The 20773-nt window shown below is 35.5% G+C and overlaps 1 protein-coding gene across 1 annotated transcript in view; it reads right to left on the bottom strand.

Moving 5' to 3' along the window:
• Nucleotides 1-20773, bottom strand: part of CDH8 (cadherin 8) — a 409672-nt gene that overhangs the window by 67489 nt on the left and 321410 nt on the right. Inside the window, exon 9 of the mRNA XM_027516392.1 lies at nt 9647-9768. Coding sequence (XP_027372193.1) covers nt 9647-9768 — 122 coding nt within the window. The remainder of the gene's footprint in view (nt 1-9646; nt 9769-20773) is intronic.

Raw genomic sequence — 20773 nt, 5'->3', positions numbered from 1 at the left:
TTTTTCCCTCTCACTGCTGTTACAAAAGTATCTGACATATGGTAGCTATTTAATAAGTATTGTCTAAATGAATAAGTGAGCAGATGAATACATAAATCATGTCAGGCATGCTTTAGCATCATCACTAATTCTTACGTAACCTTGAGAGGTAGACATGAAGAACTCTAGTGCATCAAAGACATTATGACATCTGATTCCAAGTAATTTGGATAACAACTCCTACATCCTCCTGCCCCTGTGTCAAAATCTTGGCGTTCATACCTTCTGCACATGTACTTCAGTTAAATTGGGGCTCAGACTTCCAATATTTTGGATAGCATAAGGATGAACTTATCCATCTTTGCCACCTATGTTATTTATTTTATGAGTATTAAAGGTTCCCCTTTGATTTTAAAGGTGGTAGAAAGCGAGCGAGTGAGGAGACATTAAAGGCAGTATAGAAAGGACAGGATAATTTTTGGTTTTCCATTCATTCTTTGGACTAATATTGATGGTTTTTATCAGTGAAATACTAACTCCTAATTTCTTAGAATACTAACTAACTTCTGATTTACTGAAATACTAACTTCTAATTTCTTAGATCCGACTTCCCTAAGGCTCTGTGGTAAAGAACCCACCAGCCAAGCAGGATACGCGGGTTCGACCCCTGGGTTGAGAAGATCTCCTGGAGTAGGAATGGCAACCCACTCCAGTATTCTTGCCTGGGAATCCCAGGGACAGAGGAGCCTGGCGGACTACAGTCCATGGGGTCACAAAAAAGTCCAACGTGACTTCAGAGCTACACAACAACAAATTTCTTAGATCAGTAGTTTTCAACTTGAGGGAGGAAAAAATGAAACATGAAAGCAAAATTGTAAGAAATTATAGGAGGAAATACAGGAATTTGAGAAAGTACGTTAAAACCCATAGGATGACCCAATTATCCTATTATTTTCAAAACTTTGTAGCACAGTTATAAATAAGCACTGTTCATATCCATTTAATGGATAGTTCTGGATACTTTTTTTTGGTAATAATTTTCAAGACAATTCATGTCTACCAAGATTTTCCCTTTACTCCCCAAAGTGTTTTGTTATGTCTTATTTTTTTTGCATGAATATACCCTTGTCTTTAAAAAGCACTCAGTGGCTCTTTAGAGTGTGCATCTTAGAGTCTGAACTATAGAAATTACAGCAAGAAAACGCACATTAGATTATGTATGTTTCTTTTAAGCACTTAGTAAAGTCCTCAGACCTCTGGCTAGACTTTTGGGATCTGTGCCTTCACTAACCTGCCATAGAACTTCCAACATTTTTGTTTCATTCTTTTTCACTCCACTTTCCTTTACTGAAACTGAGTTGACATAAAATGATACAAAGCAAAGACTCTTGAAGGATGTATTTATACAAAGTTTGAAATTTTCAGCTGCTCCTGTTTCTTATTTTCTTTTGCTGGTCTCTGCATATTTCATGTGAATTTTGTATACCTCTGAAATGATTAATATTTATTTTTAAAAATTTCTCCATCACTTGCTCTGCTTTGAAAACCTCATTAGTAGGGCAAAATTCACAGTTTCAACATAGTTTAGAAGTCTCAACTTGCTTTTCTCCTCTCCATCTTCTACTATGTAACTTCACAGGAATATTTCCTGATGCCTCATGAATATCATAAACATTACTTCCTAGGCTGAAAATGCTAAGCATAATATTGTTTATTCTTCTGAAGCAAGATTTTTCCAGCTGAGTTCCATTTATCACTTGTTGTATCGTTTTCTATGAAGAAAATTCAAAAGATTTTATAATCAACTTTGTTTGGTAAAGGCCAAGGACCATTTGGGATTCATATGTATTTATTAATGCAAAATCAATAGAATATAATGTTGTTTAACTGTTTAATTCAGTGGTCCCCAACCTTACTGGGGAAAACATGCACATACACACAGGCACATCACATACCATAGCATTTACTGACACACTTTACTGTAAAGGTGCTTCTCAGGCATTCCCTTTAAGACATGCTATCCTCTAAAACCCTGCATGAGTCTTAAAGTCCTGGAACCCTCTTTAATCTCCTTTTGAAGGTGTTGTGTCTACATAGCTTGGTGGTTACAGCACTAACTCCATTAGCATCTCTGCCCTTCTGATAATACATCAGCTCCTCTTGGTATAAAGTTAAGTGAAAGTGAAAGTTGCTCAGCCGTGTCTGACTCTTTGTGACCCATGGACTATATAGTCCATGGAATTCTCCAGGCCAGAATACTGGAGTGGGTAGCCTTTCCCTTCTCCAGGGGATCTTCCCAACCCAGGGATCGAACCCAGGTCTCCCACATTGCAGGCAGATTCTTTACCAGCTGAGCATAAGGGAAGCCCAAGAGTACTGGAGTGGGTAGCCTATGCCTTCTCCAGCAGATCTTCCTGGCCCAGGAATTGAACTGGGGTCCTCTGCATTGCAGGAGGATTTTTCACTAACTGAATAAAATAAAATCTTGCCCAATTTATGTCACTAACACAAAGCCTAGGATGACAACATCTTAATGGTTACTGTCAATTTCACTTTCTTCAAAAAGGTGTGCTCATCACCATGGCTTCCATGGTGATGGAAGCATACACATGTGGCCACCATGCTGCTGCTAAGTCACTTTAGTCATGTCCGACTCTGTGCAACCCCATAGACGGCAGCCCACCAGGCTCCCCCATCCCTGGGATTCTCCAGGCAAGAACACTGGTGTGGGTTGCCATTTCCTTCTCCATGCTTCCATCTAAATTCTTATCCACTAGCTTGAAGGTTGAAAATAAAACAGAGTAATCATTCAGTAACAGCCCAAGATTTGTAAACAACCCTTTATACCATTTTTTCTCCTGTGGATCATTACTTATTTAGGTGAGGGGCCAGAATAAAGCCTGTGGATTTGGATTCATGCAAGAGGGTCAGCCAAAACATACAGAGGCTGCAAACATGATTTCAAGAAACATTTAGATTGTATGTGGTCCTGTAAGTTGATTCTGATGTACTTGAAGAAAATAATTATATTATCCCACAAATTCATATGGGGAGAAGTGATGTAGGAGCCCTTTCTTTACCCTTGATAAATATAAGACACTAGTTATCAGAGGAAGAGTTACTCCAATATAGGGGAATAGGTTGTCCTAGTTTATATTGACTCATTTAGGGATTATTTATAGTGTTTCACTCCAAATCAAAGCTCATAAATATATAACAATAACAGCAATAATACCAAAAAATCTAATAAAATAGTTTGCTATTAAAATTATGAAACTAGTTAAAATATATAGTACTAGTTGTTATAGTTATTTATTGAGTACTTGATGTTAAGTTGGATATTCCTAAAATATGTTTAAACTAACAGAAGACCCAAGGTTACAAAACCGGTAAATGGCAGATCTATGACTCAGACTTAGATTGTGCTAGTTTCAAACCTTCAAAACTTCTGTTTTTTTTCACTATGCTTTTTGGTTTTTTAGCTTTCCCCCTCTGTCAAAGTCCCACTCTAAAAGTTATGCTTCTATTAGAGACTGTGTCTAAAAGTTATGCTTCTATTAGAGACTGTCTTGAAATGTTTTGTTACATGTGTCGTCTTCGCAGAGTTTTATGCATTCCACTGATTTACCATCTCCTTACTCCACCCAAAGTAAAATGAAAATTGTATTTTATGCATTTTGTTGAGGCTATCAGTTTCATCTGTTCTAAAATCAATCTTCTCTCCCTCTTGTGTATGCAGATAGATCCTGAAAGATGCCTTCTGGCAGGAAAGTTAAAATTAAATCTTCTATATTTATTGTTTCATGAGTGTTACAAAATGCCATAATTTCACTTCATTGTTTAACATTTATTAGAAAAAGACCAACAGAAACTAAATATATATGTATATAAATAGAGTACCAAACTCATTCACTGCTGCTGTTGATCAAGGGCTAATTCTACTTTTCTTATTATGTAGAATGCTTTTGAATAGAGTGTGTTATTGATCATGGGAGTTGACTTTTTTGACAAGTGCTCATTCTTGATCAGAATATTATTCTCATTAATGGAATTCCAAAATCTGCTCCTTGGGAAGCATTGTGAAATCCTAGAAAGTACAGGGACTGGGACACCTTCAAGAACAGACTTTGAAGCCCATGTTTCTTACTTTTGTGGGTGTGGATAGACTCTTACTCTTTTCTCAGCCTCAGCTTCCACATTTGTAAAATGTCTTTACACCGCCAACTCCAAGCACAGTGGTACTGAGTGCATGTCAGATGTCTGGATGTATTACTGGATGCATGGAAGCATGCAGCCTCCCCAGTCACCTCTCTCCCCCTTCACTGCCAGCACAGGCCAGACTACCATTATCTTTTGCGATTACATCCTTCTAGATGCTCTTCCTGTTTCATTGCTCATGCCCACATCTCTGTGTGTGTGCACATGCATGTGTGTGTATGGATTTTATTCAAACATAATACTCTTTGTCCAATTTCATTTTTCTTATTATACTCTTATTAAACTTGCTTATTACCCTTATTATTCTTAGCCACAGATGCCTTCAATTTTTCGAACACACCAAGCTTTTTCTCCCTTCAGGATCTTTGCACAGGCTTATCCTGTTGGCTAGAAGACTTCTGCTTTCACTTCTTGTATGACTACCCTCTTTCATTTTTTTTTTTTTCAGTTTCAACTTAAATTATACCCATTTAAAAAGTAACTGTCTTGACAATGCCACATAAAATATCTCTGCTTTTTCTATACTCTCTTCTGTCCAAGTTGTGTTAGTGTTTTCTTCAGCATAATTTTTAAAATTTATCTTATTGATTCATTCTATCCTTTTTATTATCCCTCTTCCTCATTCAGTTCCATTAGAAGGAACTGAATTTTTTGTTCTTTTCACATTGTTTCCCCAGGTAATATTACAAAACTTGGCATCCTGTAGATGCATAGTAAATATTGTTCAATAAATGAATGAATGATTTTTCATTTATGCACTATATGTCTGTAAATAAAACAAGTGTCTCAATGGTAATATCTGAGAAATTAATTATTAAAGTATTTGTCACTGCTAAATTAGAATGATGCTTCTAAAATTTTGTGAATGTCCATTACATGAAGAACGTTGGCTAGATACCTATCTATAAATATAGGCTATTATCTTTTTCTTTAACCTGTGATAGTCCCATGATAAGCAAACTTTATATTGCCTCAGTATTGGTCAGAGAGAGAAAGGATTAAAAGAGATAAGTCAAAGTATATTTTTAACCCAGACATAATTAACTTGATGCTAAATAGCACATCTCATCTTCTACAGATGATGATGAAGCTTAAATTATATTCCACTAGATTTATTTACAGTAACAGGGAAGCTCCTTTCTGAAGGGGAAAAAAAAAGCACTGAAAGGGTCTATTGTTAACTAATTCTCGAATGATAAATATTCTCTAAGACTTCAGAGACCTTGACTCACATTTCATATTTAAACTATTTTAATTCTGTATGTATGGTAAGCAAGAGGTAAGCGTCTAAAATAAAATCCTAGAAAGAGCCTCTTGAGGAGATAAAATGTAGAACAGAGTTATGGAAGCCCCTTTGGCCAACACTGGCCATTGATGTTCTGTAATTTTCATGTTTGGTTCTGAGTGTGGTGGTACCATCACAGTGAAGGAAGACACTGGTTTCTTCTGGTGGAGCTGTTACCTGGTCCTCCACCTCTCCCGTCAGAGGTCCATTCTCCTCAGACAGAACCTGGTTTATCCCCAGCTGACTTCTTCTCAGCATCTGATAGATGTTCCCTATCTCTGGTGGCATGTGTCCTTTTTAAGGGATCTTTTCATTAAGATACTTCCATTTCCTCTCATCTCTTTAACTTTCTTTCTGCCCAGAGGACTTGAAATATTTTCTTGCAATTCTGTCATTTCTAATTTTATTAAGTGTCTACCAGTGAGAAAACTCTATGTGGAAAAAGATTGATGTTTGTCTGCCACTAAGTCCCCAGTACCTAGCCAAGTTCTGGGACGTATTAATAGTTTGTATTCAATAAGCATTTACTGACTGACCCAAACCTATCAAACTATTAGATACATACATTTTCAGCCATATATCTTCCTTTCTAATTTCGAAATCCTCAACTCATACCCTCATTTCTGCTTTGACCATCAAATAGGAGTAAGTAGAGAGAATCTTTTTATTCATCCTGTTAAACTGAGGGCCAAGTCATGGTAGTATTGAATTGGAGACTAAAAATATACATCACCTTATAACTTTTAACTTAAATTACCTGTAGCTATTTGGGGGAAATTATGTTAAATAAGAGTAACTAGCTAGTTACTATGGAGAAGGCAATGGCACCCCACTCCAGGACTCTTGCCTGGAAAATCCCATGGACGAAGGAGTCTGGTAGGCTGCAGTCCATGGGGTCGCTAAGAGTCGGACATGACTGAGCGACTTCACTTTCCCTTTTCCCTTTCATGCATTGGAGAAGGAAATGGCAACCCACTCCAGTGTTCTTGCCTGGAGAATCCCAGAGACGGGGGAGCCTGGTGGGCTGCCGTCTGTGGGGTCGCACAGAGTCAGACACGACTGAAGTGACTTAGCAGCAGCAGCAGCTAGTTACTAAGTTTTAAATAAGAGTAACTAGTAATAAGAAAATACCACATTAACATTTTAACTTTGAAATGGAGGGATTATTTAAAAGGATTCTAAAAGGGATTCTCATTGATTTTTTTCCTTATAATATGGACTGTGAATTCTTTTTCTCTGTCATGGGTGGTCATTACCCTCTTAAGGGAACCAATTCAAGAAAATGTCATCTTTTACTTCAGCATTATGAGAAGGTGGCAGAATGAGATAGGACTTCCAGTTCTGCTTTCACCAGTGAGCCTATAACAATTTTAGCACAGGTGTACCATGAACCAGGGATGCCGGCCTAGAGAAGAGGAAGTGGTTTTCCTTTCTTTTTCTGTATTTTAGACTCTGTTTAAATGAGTCCAATGGAGAACAGTCAAGTGCAGTAGCATCCTCTTGTGTTCATATTGCAACTGGTTTTCATTCTGTGAGATGTTTTAGAAACCTCTTTACAGAGGGTCACCCAATGCAGAAGATTTGTTACAGATTGGGTTTTTTTGATGGCTTGTGCTTGATTATTGCTAATGATATCCAGCTACATCATCTCCTAGACAGCAGACCTTAAATCCGTATCTCCCAGGCAAACCAGACATTTCAAAGTCACCTGCACTTCTTTCTCTGAGGCTGTTATAAAGCAGACATTAATTGTTGAAAAATATAGAGATGACTGAGTTTAGTGCTAATTCAGTTTTTGACTTTTTTTTTTGCATGAGACTGTGATAATTGATATTCTAATTTCAAAATGAGTCATGTGGTAGGATGAAACATGATGGAAAGTGCATCCGTGCTGAACTTTTATAAGTAAACACTATTTAGTGTGGATAACAAATATGAATTCTTGAAAATGTTAAATATAAAAATGAGATATTTGAGCCATTAAAAGTGACCTGGGAATGATGTAATGAATCAAACATGAGTTCTGACTAGCACAAAGGATTCAAGGAATTCAGGAGCTATTTTAACTGTGTGTATCAACCAGTCAGCCATATGTCCAAAAAATTTTGCTGAACAGACAAATATCTGATATCTTCATGTAAATATGAAGTCAAATAAACATGCCTAAAGATTCATCTGAGGATAAGATAGTGCAGTGTACACACACAACAAACATTTTTTCACAGAGTGAGTCATTCATGTTGATTTGCAAAAATCATAAAACAAAGAATCGACTTTTGTTTTTTATTTTGATCTTGCATAGGAAAGGTGATGAAACAGTGTATTTTTTTTTTCTGAGGATTAAAAACTGCTGATGAATCATTAAAACCTTGGAAACAGTCAAAATCCACAGGGTAAACCTCCATATTTCAGGAGGTCCTAAGGTATGCATGTCAATATCACAAGTGAAGCCAATGTGGAATTTTTGAAATATCAATGCCATTGACTCTCTGAACTTATGTGATGAGTTTTACATGAACAATGTAGTTTTATTTAAATTCTAAAGCATTTGACAGTTTCTGTATGATCAAAAATGTCTGACATAACTCTGTGATTGGCTATATCATCCAGCAACAATCTGGCCCACACAACCATACCCTTGAAAACTGACCTTGCGTGTATTTTGACCAAACTCTCTCCATCAACTCCATTCACCAACTTTAGCTAAATGATATTTACTGTCACGTATTTAAACTCCATCCTCAAAGGATCACAAATAAAAACACTCAAAGGATAAGACAAGTAGAGGGCAATTCAACATGATGAGATTAGGAAATGCTGAAACTAATGTTAGAGTAGTATTTTAAAAAAGAGGTCACCTTTGGCATATCACTGCTGAAGGTAAATATTTTGATTGTAACATATATGATGCCTGGTATTTAAAATTGATTTTATTATTAAAATGTTAGCTTTTAACTTATGTGCACACACATATACTTGTGTCGTCTTTTAGTGAGTGGAAACAACGCTAATCCTTCAGACAGAGGAGAATAGTCTGGGGAAAATGTCCACTGTTTTATAGGGGAGCAGCCACTTGATCTTCTGTAATAAGTACATAAAACTATAGAGCCCCAGTGCTATTCCCTTCTTAGGTGGAAAAAGTCTGACTCTTGTCAGGTAAACGCTTGGAAAATAGTAAGTTGCATTCCTAACACCCACATGAGGCACAAGAATAGTTGGATTAACAACTCCAATGTCATGCTGTCAGCTGCTGTTTATTTAAATTAAAATGTCACCATCCAGAAATAAATTAGGAAGTTGAAAAACGATAAATTTCTTAAACATACAGTACTTTGGCACCTTGTTAAAGTAAATCTATTACATTTGTGGTTTTTTTCAAACTTTACATAGACTATTTCCATTATGACATTCAGAGAATAGCAGGTTTGGTTTTTGTTGTTCTTTCTTAACTCTCTCCCTCTTTCCCACCCTCTACCTCCTTTCCTGCCTCCCTCTCCCCTTCATTCTCCCCTTTCCTCCTCCCCTCCTTCCCTCCTTTCCTTCCTTTCTTCCTTCCTCTCTGTCTCTCTCTGTGTCGCCATTGTCTTATCTAAGCTATATAAGAGAGGTTAAAAAAAAGAGTTCCATCAATACACATCAATACACAATTATCAGATGCTTTACTTGCATGTCTAAAACATGTTGTTCGTCTTATGTCTATCTAAATATAGCTACACCTAACAGATTTAAAAATGCACTTCCTACAACTGGTCTTCCTAGGGTTCCTTATTATGTGTTATTCCTACCTTTGTTATGAAACGAACATGCCTTCCCCATGGGCTTTTTTTCCCTTCACGTCCTGTCATTTGAAGGTTTAACATTTTGGCCCCATTACTCTAAGACCTCCCCTGTGATCATCCCTATCCTGAGATATTTTAAGCTCTATTTTGGCTCTGGGTTCATGGCACCACGGGCCATTTCTTTTCAGGAGCCAATTTGGTCATAAGTCAGAAGAGAATAACATCTTGGAAAGAAAAATACTCTCTCTCTTTTCCCATGTGGATGATTCTTGCCTATGACTTTGCAGGTTGTAAATGATGCAAATGCACACTATAATGCAGGTTAATCAAATATGAGACAGTGGTATACAAACATATTCAGCATTAACAACATGGAGATATTTACTTGGCCGGGTTTTCCATTTTCACATAAAAATGCCTCATATTCGGATGCGAATTCAGGGGCGTTGTCATTGACATCCAGCACTTTAATAGCAACAGGTACTCGGGATATCTGACTGTGGTTCCCTATGGGAAGGAAAAAATAACATCAGCATTGAGGATACTGCATTTTAACGTGCAACTCAACTTTCTGCTCGAAAGCCTGTGTGTCTGTTTCAACTTCCCTTAATTAGGGTGTTTTCAACATGGTGATTATGGAATCTGACCATTCGGCAAGGAAAAAGAGCAAGCGCTTGGCTGCTTTAAAAAAAAGTATAAATTACTATTCCAAACACCATTTGCTGGAGCTTAGCTTGATAGACGGTCTCTGAACAAATTGCAAGAGGCTTCCTAGATGAAGAAAACTTTATTTTATTGATAAAGCCCATTGTATGAAAGGAAAAATTCTAATATTTATCTCTTTGTTTATCTTGGGTAGAACACAGCCCATTTTTGCACTATTACATGTTTGACTGACTATATATTAAAGATAAACATCAAAAACCCAAAAAAGGCTAGAACCACATTAACTGTTGAGAAGGTATCTTTAATAATGATAAAGGGGATAATCTTAAAGATAGGGACTCATATCTTATATGAATTTTATTTTGTACTAAAAATTGACCTTGGGATCTTTTTGGATTAGATAAGCCAAGTTATTTTAATATTGTCATTTTCATAAAGATTTTCATCAGTGTAAACAGATAATAATCTTTTAATCTTTCCATGTCAATTCCAGTAGCATGGAACTTAATGCATAATCCTTAATCTTTAAGTCCTTAAATTTAAAAAGTTATATGCAGACACACACACACAAACATGCATGCACAGAAATAAGGTTCATTAATACATTGCTAACCTGGCCAAATGATAATTTTTTATTTGTAATAAATCCAATACTGTTTGACTCTGATTGTACCATGTAATAATCTTTTGATCATGTGTAAATTACACAGAATGTATTGAAAAATGGAGAAGTATTTGTGTTTCTGTGGCACTGAATATTTATAAGCAAGTCAAAAGATAGATCTTTAGCTTTTGAATATGAAGAAATAGACTTGTATTTGATATATCAAACTCTTCTTTCTGACAGCTGATTAAATTTTGACCTCTGAAACCTTCAAATATTCATTTTTTCCATTAAATATAAAAGTATTTTAAAGCACATGCCAAATAATCAGAGCCATGTTACAAATTTATAGTTGGTTGACCCCACTGGCAATGCTACGAGATTTGAATTGGGTTAACTACCACGGCTATTCACCAATATGCTACTTTGATTAACTATGGATGGATGAACATCATCCTTTGGAATTCCAACCACTAAGTAATGAAACATAATCTCACTTTCCCAAAATCATACCAGTAGCCTCAAATGTCTCACCTCTACTATTCCTTTTTCTTTTACTCTATTATGTCTGATGAATTAACTCATTCCCATTCAGAGCATGCAGCTCCCCACATCAATGTAAGGGAAAGTTTTTGTAGCATGTGACCCTAAGACAAGAAACTTACACTGTACCTTTTATCTACTTGAATCAGGTAGATGAATGAGTTATAAGGTATTTGAAATAAGGTCTGATTATATCCTTAAAGACGTACATCTCTTTTCTAGTCTGACCATGAGCTCAAGAGCAGTTGCTGAAGTATAAAGAGGAATCTAGTGTTTGCAGAAAACAAATAAAGTTTGGTCCCCCATCTCTGTCTTCCACTACCAACGTGATTCTGAAAATGGTATTTAACCTCATTTTATTCCTGAGGAAACTGAACTCAATACCTTGACACTGCAGTTACAGAACTGTTACGTACATTATATGAGAAACAGTTCGAAGTGCTCAGATCATGGTGGGCACATAGGAGTATCTTATAGCCTTTATGTTTTATCAGCGGAAGTGTCAACACTGTCCACATTCAGTGTGCACTATGTCCAGTGCAAGGTATTTCTTAGAGTCGTTTCATTCAGTCCTCACTAAGGAGCTGTGAAATAGGTAATGTGATGTGGAGATGGACGCTCAAATGGCTACATGTCTTTACCAGTACATATCAATTTAAAATTAACTCCAAGACTCCAAAATGTAGTTTTGACCTTCCAAACATGAGTCATGCACACAATATTATATTGATGAAGTTTAAAACAAAATATATTTTGTTTTGTAAGGTAACTAATCACTGTCATTTCTTCAAGAATGCATATAGACTTGCTGTATTTATTTCAAGTTTGACTAAAGTTTGAGTACAAATATAAAAATCAAGCCAGCTAAATCTAATAGGTTGTGCCATCACTGATATTCTCAGAACTGCACTTATAATCAGCCAGCCTCTCTGCGAAACTAAACAATTTAAACTGTATTTTTCCTTTTACTTCTGTTTCACCCTAGCAAAGCCTCTTTCCTTGATTAATTTTATTTTGTAATTCTCTGTATTTCAACCTTGAGAACTATTGCTTATTTATTTATATACCAATCATTTCTTCCTTGCCACATTTTTAGACCAACTTTTGTATATATAAATGATTAGAGGAGACTTCTATTATGCTTTAGTCTCATTAACCATTCAGTTCATAAACAAATGACGATCAACACAGACTTGAACAGTGAGTAAATAGGTGCATTGTCTTATAAGACTATATAAGTACAAGAAAAAGCTATCATACTCTTTAAACATGATTTTGCTCCTACAGAAGTGAAGAAAATGCTGATCTTATCAAGTTAGATTCACTGAAAATTGTTAATGGGGCAAAGTCTACTAAACATGATATTTTTGTCTTCCCTCTTATGCCTTGTATACACACACACACACTTCAAAGGCAAACATGAATATAAAGATTTTACTCTCACTATTTTGGCAGAAGGATAATTATGCCAAGGCGCATATTCTTCTCTTTTCTTAATATCACATTTGTAATGAATGTAGTTATCTCGTAGATCTAAATGGCCAGCAGGTGGTAAAACTCAAGCATAGAGGATAGGGAATCTCCATAAGCTTCTTTTTGGGATAACTCTCAACATTAAAGTGCTATATGGTTTCCTCTTATTGTAAGATCTGGAACAAGATACGTGTTTTACTATCCAGGGGCCCAGATCCCTAGAACAATACCATCTAATTTTGTTGTTGTTGTTGTTAAAAGTAATACAGGTTTGGGAGCTATCACTTAATACTGTTATAAGATCACGAGCATATGATCATTGGTGAGTCATTGAAATATTTTTAGATGGATTACAATTTTAAAAATTAGCAGTAAGCTTTCTGACAAGAGAAGTTATGGTTTAATTTGTTTTCTTAAATGTATGAATGTCCCAGACACTTTGAATATTTCTAGAAACTGCTAAAACAAAGAGGAAAACAAAGAAATATGCGTGCATGCTCAGTCCCTTCACTCATGTCCAACTCTTTGTGACCCCATGGACTGCACCCCACTAGGCTCCTCTGTCCATGGGATTTCCCAGGCAAGAATACTGGAGTGGGTTACCATGCCATCCTCCAGGGGATCTTCCTGACTCAGGGATCGAACACACGTTTCCTGCAGCCCCTGCATTGCAGGCAGATTCTTTACCACTGAGCTGTCTGGGAAGCCCCAATAAAATATAACAATGAACTAGTGCTATATATCCCCCAAATATCCCCAAATGTGTTATCATTATCTATATTAGATGAACGTGCATGATTGAAATTATTTCATCTTATCATAATTTTCGACACAAGTGTCATATTTACATGCTGAAGATTCACTTTTATCTAAATTAATGAAATGATGGGAGTTCAAATTTTAAAGATATTATAGAGCAATAAAATTAATTAGATATGCTTCTGAGGAAATTATTCATGTCCTTTGTGACTGGCCCCCAAATGTTTGCCTTTCATCTGATACACAAACATTAAATATAAAGATATTATAATTAGAAACTTGATTAGCATTCATTAAAGATTAATTTTCTAAACACAGGAGATGTGACAAAGTGGTCTGGAAGGAAAAGCGCATTTCAATTGGCCACAAAAGTCAACTCTTTTCACAAATGATGGAAAAAGGCTGAAATGGCACCTGGTATAAACAATTCCTTGACTCCTACCATGTGAATCTTAGTGACTTTCTGTCACCTCTCTGTCACATAGCCTCATGAATTGCCCATTAATTTTGCCCTTTTATAATCAAAGGTAATGGAATACTGCCAAGTCTACGTTACTTGGGAATTTGCTTCTAACTAGTTTCCACAAGCTGCTGTTTTTGCAGGCATTGACTGAAATAAACAACCTCTCCTTTTCAGGCTATAAGAGAGAAAAAATAATTTGACAAATTTAGATATACTGGTGGGCTCAATAAATAATTCTTGAGCCTTCCACGAGTAGAAGGGTGGAAGGCTTGAGCAGTAAATTACAGTCAACAGGGGGAATGCAAAATAAGAGAATTTATAATTGAATAGGGATGAGAGGATGGTGGAAGTTTATAAAATAGGATGATTTGAATTGAATATATGATACAAAACATAGCATCTTAGGAAATTTAAAATAAAACTAATGGAAGTTTCCAAAAAGATTTTGGAAAATAATTTCAATAGTGAATTTAGGCTCTCTGGTGACTAAGGAAAAAAAGTTTTTGATGCATATTTTACCCATAAATAGTGTGATTATTTCTAAATCATTAGTCATGGTTCATTAATCCATATATTATTAAACAGCATAGAAACGAGGTGAAATATAATTAACCAGTGGACACCAGCAGGATAGAAAAGCTGTTGGGGATTTTTTTTTAATTTTTATTGGACAAATATATCACTTGTATGTGGAATCTAATTACAAATGGTATAGATGAACTTATTTACAAAACAGAAATAGACTCACAGATGTAGAAAACAATCTTATGGTTATCAGGGGGGTAAAAGGGGAAAGGAATAAATTGGGAGATTGGGTCTGACATATACATAATGCTTTATATAAAATAGATAACTAATAAGGACCTAATAAGCCCAGGAAACTCTACTCAATATTCTGTTGGGGATATTTTTGATAGGTTTTTCTCTTTACAGTATTATTTTTATGCATTACCCTTTCACTATCATAGCAACTGTATTAATGCATCAGTTAAAACACAATCTATTATTTCCCTCAAATAAATACCAAGAAATTTCAGCATCAAGAGAACCAGTTGATCACCAGAATTTTTACAATTTTTGATTATGTTATTGTGAAAATTCCAGCAAACCAGGCTGTAAAGAGGAGTCATTCTGTTTTATTCCTTAAAATCACCTTCATATTTAGAACAGTTTCCAACTAAATGAGAACTTTAATCAGATGGTGGCTTTGGTATCAAATAAACAAAGTTTGTAAGGTATAGCTTTTGAACCAAGTATGAACCAAGTAGTATGAACCAAGTAGTAACTCTCAGACGAAAGGTGGGGAAATGCTTTCTCTCACTGTGGATTTTGTGGAGTTAGACATATTTGAAAATGCCTTAAACTCTCCAGAGAAAACAGCTCTTAAATGGTGACTTTAGTTCAAGTCCTCACTGACCCCTGTCTGTGCTCCCTACTGACTGTGAAAACGCATGCTGTTTGGTCCCAGCATTTTCAAATGTTCTCTAAAACGGGAGAAAATGTGTAAGTCTCTTATTTATTACATTCATCTTAAGTGAACCTCCATGTACTGGAGTCCTTGGCAAGCCCTCGTTCCACCTTCTCCTACACTCTATAATGAACCTTCAGTGTCCTTATTTCGGCTCACAGGAGTTGAAGTTCTAAAGAGTACGGTAGGCACATTTATGGTGGTGAAGTTCTATGGAAAAATTTTTAGAGCCATTAAAGTAAGGACTGATGTTATGAATCTCTCAGATACTATGAGTCTATGAAATGTAAAACTTTAACAGTCACATTCTATATAAAGGCAACCTTAATGGCAGTTTATAAATGAAAAATTAGTACTAACAGGAACAGAACTGTTACACTTTCCATTTTTATATTAATATGTTATATAATACTATGCTGCTGTGCGCTTAGTCGCTCAGTCATGTCTGACTCTGTGACCCCAAGGACCCTCTGTCCATGGGGATTCTCCAGGCAAGAATACTAGAGTGGGTTTCCATGCCCTCCTCCAGGGGTTATATAATACTGCCTACTTTTAATAGTCTTATTATCATTAACATTTTACTTCAACGTAAAATTTATAAATATGCATTATTTGCCAAACTTTTTCCCAAGATCTTTTTTTTAAATTATTTATTTTTAGTTGAAGGATAATTTCTTTACAATATTGTGTTGGTTTCTGACAAACATCAACATGAATCAACCATAGGTATACATATGTCCCCTCCTTCTTGAACCTCCCTCCCACTTCCTTCCACATTCCACCCCTCTAGGTTGTTAGAGAGCCTTGGTTTGAGTTCCCTGAGTCACACAACAAATTTCCATTGGCTCTCTAATTTACATATGGTTATGTAAAATACCCTGGGTTACTGTGTTACTCTCTGTGTTACTCTCTCCTTACAACCCACCCTCTCCTTCCCCTCTGCCCAACCTCCACGTCCATAAGTCTGTTCTCTATATCTGTGTTTCCACTGCTGCCCTATAAATAGGTTCATCCATACCATCTTTCTAGATTCCATTTATATGTGTTAATATATGATATTTTTTTCTCTTGTAATAGGTTCTAGGTTCATCCACCTCATTAGAACTGACTCAAATGTGTTCCTTTTTATGGCTGAGTAATATTCCATTGTGTATATGTACAACAGCTGCTTTATCCATTCATCTGTCGATGGACATCTAGGTTGCTTCCATGCCTTAGCTATTGTAAACAGTTCTGCAGTGAACATTGGGTTACATGTGTCTTTTTTAATTTTGGTTTCCTCAGGGTATATGCCTCAGAGTGGGATTGCTGGGCCATATGGTAGTTTTATTCCTAGTATTTTAAGGAACCCCCATACTATCTTCCATAGCAGCTTCATCAATTTACATTATCACCAACAGTGCAAGAGGGTTCCCTTTTCTCCACACCCTCTCCAGCATGTATTGTTTGTAGATTTCTTTATGATGGACATTCTGACTGGTATCAGGTGATATCTCATTGTAGTTTTGATTTGTATTTCTCTAATAATGAAAGATGTTGAGCATTTTTTCACATTTATTAGCCGTGTGTATGTCTTCTTTGGAGCAATGTCTGCTTTGGTCTTTTGCCCACTTTTTTATTGTGTTGTTTGTTTTTCTGGCATTGAGCTGCTTGTATATTTTTGAGATGAATCCTCTGTCAGGTTCACTTTCATGTTTCATTTGATATTATTTTCTCCCATTCTGATGGTTGTCTTTCACCTTATTCATAGTTTCCTTTGCTATGCAAAAACGTATGCTTAATTAGGTCCCACTGGTTAATTTTTGTTTTTACTTCTATTACTCTAGGAGATGGGTCATAGAGGATCTTGTCATGATTTATGTCATAGAGTGTTCTGCCTATGTTTTCTTCTATGAGCTTTATGGTTTCTGGGCTTATATTTAGCTCTTTAATGCATTTTGAGTTTTATTTTTGTGTAGGGTGTTAGGAAGTGTTCTAATTTCATTCTTTTGCACAGAGCTGTCCAGTTTTCCCAGCAACACATTAAATAGACTATCTTTGCCATTGTATATTTTTGCCTCCTTTCGAAGACAAGGTACCCATCTGTGTGTGGGTTTATCTCTGGGCTTTCTGTCTTGTTCCATTGGTCTATATTTCTGTTCTGTGCCAGTACCATACCGACCAGACCTTTTTTTTTTTTTTTTTTTTTGATAATAAGTCTCCTTCTAGAATTCTAAGTTAGATTTACATAAACCAGTGATTCATCTTTTATTATTTCTGGGTATTTTTAAAGATTAAGATAACACTGGCTTATAACATTATATAAACTTCATGTGTACAACATGAGTTCAACTTCAATGTACACTAATGTGCTTCCCAAGATACTTTTAACGCTTTATGTCTGCTTATCAGTTTGTTTCTTTTTGTTGTCTATATTATTTTGTGTTGTGTGTGCACATGCACACGCATTTTATATGTTTGTTTTATGTACACCTCTCTTTTTTACTGTGTACTACTCTTGCTGAATTTGTAGCTGGAAAATATCGACTCCCTCCTTTCACAGCCCTAAGTACATGTTTAAATCCTTCTTATACATCTCATCTTTTTTCATACTATAAGAGGAGAGGAATCAAAGTTTTGTAATGAGTTTATTATTCCTTACATCTCCTTTAGTAATCTAAGTCTTTGCAAAGTCTCTAATTCTACTCTGGCAACAAAAATTGCATTATGCTTCCATTACTAAATCTTCAGTGTTTTTTTTCCTCCCTTATTATTTCAAATAGGATTGGTTCAAAATTATTGGAACTGAATTTCTTGGGATTATTCTCACAATGCAATTCAATTTAAATCCTTTATATATTAGAACCTTAATAATGGAGACTCACACTTTCAGAGGAATATAGATTTATCTAATATTCAGTTTAAATGCTCATTCAACAGCAGTTTACAGTAACAATTGTACATGCACACATAAACACACACGTTTTATCAGAGAAGAAAACCACTATTGTAAACTACCCAGCATGTATTGCATGATCTGTTATGTACTATCTCTTTGAGGTTTGTTGGGTTACCATGAAGACATTATTTTCTTAAGTGGGAATTTGCCTTCAGGGTATCTAAGACTTAAATTTATATAACTCACATATCAGAGCAAGTAGTAAAGAAATATCCATCTGTGAACATCCAATCATGTGGACTTGCCCATATTAGTCAAAGCCAGGAAGTGGTAAAGCTGAAATATTAGTCCAGAGCAGTGTCATCAATAAGTAAAAAAGACACACACAGAAACAAACAAAAGCAATTCCCCACAGGCTCTCTTTTAGCATAGCACTCGTAAAAGACAATCTTACAATACCATACTTTTAAGATGGACTGTTTCCCAAATAATACACTATCCTAATAAACTAATAATATCAAAGAAAGATGTGATGATTCCATTAACATGAAATTTTTGTTAGTCAATTTATCTTTAGAAATATATGTGTTAATTATTTGGGTAATTTCCTTACATTTTTAGTGTGAGATCAACTTTTGTATTTGAAGTAAGCCATGAAAACAATAAACTGTATAAATCTCAAGATTTTATTCCAGTGTATTTTTGTAAGATGAATATACCCCATGTACCCATCACTCAGATCAAGATATCCAGCATAACTAGCATCCCAAAAGGTTCCATGTACCCCTTCTAGGTCATTATGCCCTTCAAGGTAACCTCTGCTCTGTTTCTTTTTAAAATGAATTGTTATTATTATTATTTTGGCTGCCCTGGGTCTATGTCACTGTGTGCAGGCTTTCTCTAGTTGTAGGGGAGTTAGGTCTACTCTCCAGTCACAGTGCATGGACTTATTGTGTTGGCCTCTCTTGCTGTGGAGCATTGGCTCTGAGCATGCAAGCTTATGTAGTTGCAGCTCGTGGCCTCAAGTGTGTGGGCTTAGTAGTTGTGGGGCGCGTAGGATCTTCCCAGACCAGGAACTGAACCCATGTCCCCTGCATTGGCAGTCAGATTCTTAACCAATGGACCAACAGAGAAGTCCTACTCTGTTTCTGAACATTATATTAGTTTGCCTTCTTCAGAACATTATAAAGTACACACTTTTGTATCTGACTTCTTTAGCTCAATATACTATTTGCAAATTCATTCATGAGATTGTAGGCAGTTGTAGTTCACTCTTTTTCATTCTTTGGAAAAGAATTTCATTGTATACATATACCACAGTTTATTCATTTATCCTCTTACTGGTGGATATTTGGTGTGTTTTAGTTTCATGCTCTTCTGAAACGGGCTGCTATAAATATTTTGTGTATTTCTGTTGATGCACAAATACATGGATTCCAGTATGTAACATACTAAAGAATAGAGTGGAAGATTATAGAATATGGTCCCTTTCAATTTTAGCATAAGCTTCCAAATATTTTTCTAATGTGGGTGTGCCAATTTACACTCCGACTAGCAATACGTAGAAGTTCAAGCTGCTGCATGTCTTTAGGACACTTGGAAAAGTCAATTATTTATTATATTTTTAATTTTAACCATTGCAGAGACATATAGTTATATTTTAGTTTCCTCGTATTTTAATATTAATATCTTGATGATTTGATGTTAAAGACATCAAGTGCTTACTGGTCACTTGGATATATTCTTTTGTGAATGATCTGTTCCACTTTTTGTCATGTTTTAACTGGCTTGTCTTTGTTTTTCTAATAGATAGCCATACTATATATTAAGGATATGTGTCCTTTGCTAGATATGAGTATCACAATAGCCTTGCCTAGTCTCTGGGTTACTTTTTCACTCTTAATAGTAATTTTTGATGAGCATAAATTCTTAATTAATAAAGTTGAATTCATCAGTCTTCATTCCTATTAACTTTAATACTTTTTGCAATATACTCATTAATTATGCAAGTAATTAATGCAAATTATGCAAATAACCAAGAATTTGAAAGTTATTATTTTTTAGAAGATACAACTTTTCTCACATTTATATCTCTGATGTCTCTGAAGATTACTAAAATTGGTGGTCTGAGTTAAAGGCCAAGGTTCAATTTTATCCACTCATGTATACCCAGTTCACAATCAACATCATTGTAAGTTCATCTGTCATATCTTTATCATAAATCGGTTGAGTATTTTTGTACAGACTTGTTCCTGGAATTCTCTTTTCTCTTTGTATCTTTTTCTATCTTTGTGCTCATACAATCCTCTTTTATTAACTCTTTATAATACATCTTATATAGTTGTTATGAATATAATAAGCTCAACAATTTTTCTTTTAAAATATTTTCTTCATTGTTTTTCCCTTTACTTTTTATTTTACAAATTTTAGTGTTATTTGCCAAACTGTGGGCATGCACACACACATATACACACATACACAGCTGCTGGAATATTGATTGATATTGCAAAGAGTCTACCAATAAATTTAAAGAGGATTGACATCTTTTACACTTGAATCTCCAAATCATGAAGTATGTTATATTTCATTTATTTAGATCAGTTTCCCAGGTGGCTTAGTGGTAAAGAACCTGCCTGCAAATGCAGAAGATGTAAGAGA

This window comes from Bos indicus x Bos taurus, chromosome 18 (assembly GCF_003369695.1).
Source record: "Bos indicus x Bos taurus breed Angus x Brahman F1 hybrid chromosome 18, Bos_hybrid_MaternalHap_v2.0, whole genome shotgun sequence".
Lineage (NCBI taxonomy): Eukaryota > Metazoa > Chordata > Mammalia > Artiodactyla > Bovidae > Bos > Bos indicus x Bos taurus.
Note: the sequence above shows the minus strand (reverse complement) of the source record. Positions and strands in the feature narration are given on the sequence as shown.